This window comes from Apium graveolens, chromosome 4 (genome assembly GCF_009905375.1).
Source record: "Apium graveolens cultivar Ventura chromosome 4, ASM990537v1, whole genome shotgun sequence".
In the NCBI taxonomy this organism is placed as follows: Eukaryota; Viridiplantae; Streptophyta; class Magnoliopsida; order Apiales; family Apiaceae; genus Apium; species Apium graveolens.
The window spans coordinates 202,516,112-202,522,815 of NC_133650.1; the positions used below are offsets into that span (position 1 = coordinate 202,516,112).

The following is a 6,704-nucleotide window of genomic DNA, read 5'->3' on the forward strand; positions in this document are numbered from 1 at the left end:
GCGTGCAACGACTAGCCACAAAAATAACTTTATAGCCGCTTAGCAAGGACGCGTCCACTTGATTTTCTGGCTAGCTAGTGTGTCAAGTCAAAAAAGGTGGGTATAAATTTAAGAGTAAATTGCATAGGTTTGGCCGTACTTTACACTCAATTTCAAAAAAGTTGCCATAGTTACAAATTTTCAAAAAGGATGCCCGACTTCATTTCCGCCTTTTAGAATAGTGTCTCCCGTTAACTCCTGACTAACGGGACTAAGAGAACAGGGGTAAAATTGGTTTTTTATAAAAAACAACGGTTATATTGTGTCTATATATATGTATAACCTATATGTGAGTTTTTTCTAAAGCTACAAACTACATCTTCAACCTAGAGAGTTTAAAAAAATGGTTTATTGTTATTGCGGGAGGCTTGCAGCTGAGAGATGTGCTTGGACGGATGCTAATGCTGGGCGTCGCTTTAAGAATTATTCCGATGGGCAAGCCGGCTGTAGATTTTTCCAATGGGTGGATGCTCCTCTAAGTAATCGAGCTAAAATTGTGATTCCGGGTCTTGTGAAAAGGTTGAGAGCCATGGAAGATGAGCATTTGATTCAGTTGCAAGAAGTTCAGGAAAAGGAAAAAAAGAAATGGATGTTTAGATTTGTGTTTGTGTCTGTCATTTTGTGCATCTTTTATTTGTTGAATGGCAGTGAAGGTGCATGTGTAGGTTCAGATCTAAAGTAGGTGGAGTTATAATGAATTCTGGGTGGGGGAGTTGATATGTTATGAATTGTGCTTCCTGCATTTTTTTTATGTATGGCTTTAATGGTAAACTGCTAGTACTTGGTTACTACATGCCTTTATTATACTAGTTTTTTATGTACATCAGATACAAAAGAGTAAAAAGAAACCATGATATTATAAAAGGATCTCCAAATCAAAAGATCATCCATTACAAAAGGCTGTTTAAATTGTATCTCAAAAGATGTTATACTAATCAAAAGAACATACGATCAACAGTTAAAACTAATTCTCAATTGGTACCAAAAACAACAGACAAATTGTGAAATAATAGTTATGTCTTAAACTAAATAGGATCAATCTTGATATCTCTTGTTAGCCTTCTTCTCTCTAACACTCCTTACCTTGAGGATCTCGGCTCTTGTTGTCACAATCTTTTGCTTCTTCTGCCATGCTTTTGGTGCAACACCACAGGCACTAGTTGGTTGTGTAGCAGAAGTTTGCCCAAAAATTCCTCCCTGGCTATCATTAACTTCATTTGTTGGCTGAGATTCACCAGGTGTGAACTCAGTTGTATTGTTAACCTTTTCAGCCTCTTGCTCAACAAATACTCCTTCCTCTTGGACATTGTCTTCAGCATGTTCAACTTCTTCCTGCTCCAGCTGCGCTTGATAATCTACTTCTTCAGTTGCAATGTTAACATGTCCATCTCCCTGCTCAGTTGTCTACAAATGACATGATAACATCCTTGTTCAAACATGGACTGTGTTAGCATAAGCATATGGGAAGTGGATTTTTTTACCTTATTCTTGCAGGTCCTTCGATTGTGTCCCCATTGCTGACATTTTCCACATCTCAAGCTTGTTTTCATTCTTTTCAAGGAGGTTGCACCAGGTGGAGCAGGTGTGTCATTCTTCTTGTTTCTTTTCATTTTGGGCCTACCAGTCCTAGGCTTCTTATTAGGAGGAAGGGGTTGTGTGTATGCAGTTTTTGCCCAACCTTCTTTACCATTCATTAGTTCAACATGATGAGAGTAGACCTAAATGTATGATTCAAAATTAGACAATACTAGGATAGTAATTAACATGAAACTAATTTATGAGTAAAAATATCTACCTTTTTAAACATGTCAATAGTATAACACTTGTGCAACCCACTCTCTAGACTAATTCGCCTAGAATTCATACATGCTATTGCATGAAAACATGGCACTCCATTAAGCTGCCACTTCCTACAATGACATGTTTTTGCTTCCATGTCAACTACAACTTCATAACCTCCTGAAGAGGTTTGAACTAGAAACCTTGGGCCTCCTGACCAAGTGACATGGCAACCAGTAGCCTTTTTATTTGCCCTATCACAAGCATAAAATGTTAAAACAATTTACATGCTCTAAATTTTAGGTGGAAACAATTTACTTACTCATTTAGCTTGTCCAATGAGTTGGGAGTAAATGTCCCATCCCAAGCTTCAGCCTCTAACATTCTTCTCTGAACCCTACGCATAACAGCTGAGTGTATACTTTTAAGCATTGTGATGATTGGCAAATGTCTGATTTTGTTAATGCTTGAATTGAAGACTTCGTAATGATTATTAACAAATAAATCACTTTTGCAAGTGGTTCTAAAACCAGATCTACTCCAATGCTCCTTTGGCTTTCCAGCTAGCCATTCATAATATTTCAGATTTAACTGCAACCATGTTTAATAACAACCATGTTTAATAACAACACAAATGCATTAAAATTAGCATATTAAGCTTGACTGTGTTACCTTTTTAATTGCAGCCATATTTTTCTCAAAGTGATAGTCTGTTGTAGACCTTGCAGCACTCCACATCAGCCCTCTAAGTCCAATTCCCGTGTGCAACTTGCCCATGTTGTTGTACAAATGCATTGCACAGAACATGTGCTCTGCATTTGGACATAACTCCTCCAAAGATCTTACAAGACCCTGTATACAAAATGAAAGTTATTCTACTATGGTGAGATGAATATATGCACACTCAAAGATTAAATTAGTGAAAAGATGCATACCTTTTGTTTGTCAGAGATAAAAGTCCAACGTCCATCATTGTTCATATTTAAATCATCTTTTAGCTTACTTATAAACCACATCCAGTTTGCAGTGTTCTCTGCATCCACTATAGACCAAGCTATAGGATACATTCTGTTGTGCAAGACATGCTTGTATCATAACAAGACTAAGTCATATTGACAACCCTAAGATTAGTTGTATTGTAACCTTAATATGTAATTTATACTTGTAACACTTAATGTCTGTAAAATGTAAATGAAGCAGACTGGAGCATTTTTCCCTGAATAGTGTCAAGCCTAAGAATTCTATCTGGAAGAAGATCAAGAAGGTCATGTCTCAAAAGAATTATGAAGAAGCTTGGAGTTGAATAATTCTGTTTGGTGAAAAATATTCTAAGTCAAGATCTCTACAAGTCACAAAATTAGTGTTATAGAGAAGTCATTCGAGAACTCAGAAAGACCTATCGAGAACTCAAAAAGACCTATCGAGAACTCAGAAATTATCTATCGAGAACTAATGAAATGCTATTGGAGATATCGATAAGTCAGATACCCATTCGAGAACTCAGAGATATCGATAAGTATACATTCATTAGAGAACTCTGAGTTATCGATAAGCCAAAGTCCATTAGAGAACTCTGAGTTATCGATAAACCAAAATTCACTAGAGAACTAAGAATTGTCGATAAGTCAAGTCAATAATGAAGTTTCAGAGATATCGACAAGCCAACATGCCTATCGAGATGTCGAGTTCTCTACAGTTAATTGGAGATCTCAAAGTGAAGAAATTTCTCTAAGTACAGAATTGCAGAACAGTTCAATATCCAAGGTTACAAATCAACAAACTATTCACACAGCTGGATTGAAAAGTCTACAAAAAGAAGCTTGAGAGATGTACAAGATTAATGGTAAAGATTAACTGACAAATGAAGATTAAAGTGAACACGGGATGCTAAAGATATGCTAAGCCAGAAATGGAAGATCTATTTTTCTATAAATAGAAATGACAAGTGACAGTTTAGAAAAGCTAATAGCATGTCTTATTACATACTGTGTAAACCAGCATTTAACTGAGTTATAAAGTTAACACTGGTCCTTAGTCAGTAGTAACAATCAAGATAGAAAATCTTGTATTCTCTCTCAAGAAAGAAGCTAAGTTCTAAACCAAGAACTTAGAGATTTTGTAGCAAAACACTGCTTGATTTTTAATATAAAATTAAGTGAGTTTTGAAGATCTTTGTTTTACATATTTGCATTATTATTTATGTTTAACATCTATTCTATAAAATCATTGATAACAACCAACTGCTAAACCCAAAATCGATCAAAAAGTAACCATTTAAGCCAAAATACATTCACCCCCCCCCCCTCTGTGGTGTATCCATATCTAAAAAGTGGTATCAGAGCAAAATCTGAAAGTAAACAGATTAGATCTTGGAAAAATGAATACACAGAAAATCAGCAGTATCAAGATTCCTCCATTTGATAAGGCCAACTATACTTTATGGAAAAAGAAAATGTTGTTGTTTATAAGAATGGCCAATCACCTTTACATTCAGATCCTCAAGAATGGGCCCTTCACTCATATGGAAAGAGTTGAGGAAACCACAGATGGAGACATGGTTATTCCAGCTCATTATGTTCCCAAGGATCCCTCTGAGTATACTAAAACTGAAAGAGAGAAAGTTTCCCTAGACAGTGCTTTGTAACTGATACTAATTGAGTCATTTGACAATGTAATGTATAATAACATTGTCAACTGTGACACTGCTAAACATATCTGGGAAAAGATTGAGATACTCTGTGAAGGAACTGAGGAGGTTAGGTCAAATCAAAGAAGGATATTGATTTCTCAGTATGAGGGTTTTATGGCTAAACCAAAGGAAGGGATTACTGATGTGTTTGAAAGGTTTAATAAGCTGATAAATGACTGATAAATGACTTGCAGCTTCATGATAAATTTTATGATGTTGAAGAAGTGAATTTGAAGTTCTTGCTTATTCTCCCTGATCATTTGGAACAAAAGATCTCTGCAATCAGAGAAGGAAGGGATTTGAGTAGAATCACACTAGAAGTGCTCTATGGGGTTCCGAAAACTTATGAACTTGAAATGATTCAAAAGAAATCATTAAGGGCTGGTCAAGGATATGTAATGGATGGCTCAAGTGCACTGATTGTGAATGATGACCAGACCTCTAATGATGAGCAAAGATCCCAAACTCCAGAAATTTCTACAAGTAAGAAAAGAGTCAATGACACTAAAGAGCAAGTCATACTGGAATTGGATGAAGAAGATGAGTTCTACACTCTTGATGAGCTTGATGAGCTAGACAAATCAATGGCTTACTTGGCTAGAAAATTCTCTAACATTAGAGTGAAGAAACCAAGATTTTTCAAGAGCAAAGGACAGTCCTTCAACAAAGATAGCAGCTGGAAAGGAAAATGGAAGTATACTCCTGATAGCAAAACTGGCTACAAAACTGGATCTGTTGATAGATCAAACATAAGGTGCTTTAACTGTGATGAGTTGGGCCATTTTGCTACAGAATGTAGGAAACCCAAGAAGGCAAAGAAAGACAAAGTCTATCTTGAATTGGAAGCAAAGTATGATGCTCTTCCAAAGAAGCAACAAGGGAAAGCTTATATTGCTGAGGGCAAGAGCTGGGATGATTCAGATAATGATGAAGATGAAGAAGTTGGAAACTATGCACTCATGGCCTTGGAGCAAGAAGACTCTTCATCATCTAAATCACAAGTACCAACTCTTACCACAATTGATTTAAATGTGAGTCAATATAAGGAAACTGTTGAAAAGATGAGCACAGAAATGTTCCACATTCATACAAGCATGGTTGCTGCAAATGAGGAAGTTAGCAGATTGAAAAAGATCAATGAAAAACTTGAGAGTGAAAAACACGAGACTGAATTGTTGCCGGTTGAGCTTGATACTGCTAAGCAAGAAAATGTATACTTAAAGAACAAATTAAAGTGTGCAAGTGAAATTGAAGCACTATTGAGAGAGAGGCCGGAGAAGAATGAAGTGAAGCTGAAATCCTTCAAAAATGCTTCTGAGTTGATTGGCCAATATCATGAAAAGAACAAGCCATGTGCAAACATTGCCATTGGTCTTGATTATGAGGGTTTGAACAACAAAAGGAAGTCAGTCAGTGACAAAGGAAAATCAACTGAAACTGAGAATGTTCCAATTATTTTGAAGAAAGTTGAATCACCTTTGTTCAAGGCATGTGAGGTGAACTTCAGTGAAGAAGAGTTGATCATCAAACAGGAGATAGCTGATGAGGACAAGGAAAAGAAAAATGATGAGACAACTCAGTCTTCCATCTCTGTTGAAACACTAAAAGCCAATCAAGAAACTAAGGAGCCTGTGAAGGAGATTAAAGCTGAAAAGGTCAAAAAGAAAAAGAAGAATAGAAATGGAAAGATTGGGATAAACAAAAGAAATAATTTTGCTTATATTGCAGATGCTCCTAGAAAGAGGTATGAGAATTGTGGATCAATGAATCACCTAACTCACCTTTGTAAAAAGATTGTTAGCAATCCACCTGAAGGAGTCTGCAAGTACAATGAAGCTAAGGCTAATGATCCCTATTCATTCTGTGACAAGTTTGACTACATTCCCTGCAACATGAAAGTGATGAAGAGTTGCCACAAATTGAGAATTGATCTCATAGAATCAAAAATTGGTTCTATATCTGAAAGGGAAAATGCTCAACACTCTATGAATTCCATTTTATCTGAAATTTCTCATTCTACTTATGCAAAATCAGTTAACAAGAAGAAAGTTCCCAACACAGCTTGGGTAGATAAACACACTTAATCCTCATTGTGTGCAGGGCAAAGGAAAGAAGGTCATATGGATCATTGATAGTGGATGTTCCAGGCATATGACAGGTGATAAGGCCCTGCTATCACAATTTGAGGAGATGGCTG

At 36.3% G+C, this 6,704-nt stretch overlaps 1 protein-coding gene across 1 annotated transcript; it reads right to left on the reverse strand.

Annotated features, from left to right (window-relative positions):
• Positions 1–1,074: 1,074 nt before the first annotated feature.
• Positions 1,075–2,885, reverse strand: LOC141719285 (uncharacterized). Its single transcript, XM_074521662.1, has 6 exons — positions 2,754–2,885; positions 2,491–2,670; positions 2,141–2,409; positions 1,835–2,072; positions 1,521–1,757; positions 1,075–1,443 (listed from the first exon to the last, which is right to left on the reverse strand). The coding sequence occupies exons 1-6, from the start codon at positions 2,883–2,885 to the stop codon at positions 1,075–1,077; spliced, it is 1,425 nt and encodes a 474-aa protein (XP_074377763.1).
• Positions 2,886–6,704: the final 3,819 nt, after the last annotated feature.

Coding starts and splice junctions, on each gene's coding strand:
- LOC141719285 (XM_074521662.1), bottom strand. CDS start 2,885: ATGTATCCTATAGCTTGGTCTATAGTGGATGCAGAGAACACTGCAAAC. Junction 2,410..2,490: donor ATATGGCTGCAATTAAAAAG/GTAACACAGTCA, acceptor ACATGGTTGCAG/TTAAATCTGAAATATTATGA. Junction 2,073..2,140: donor TCATTGGACAAGCTAAATGA/GTAAGTAAATTG, acceptor TGCTTGTGATAG/GGCAAATAAAAAGGCTACTG.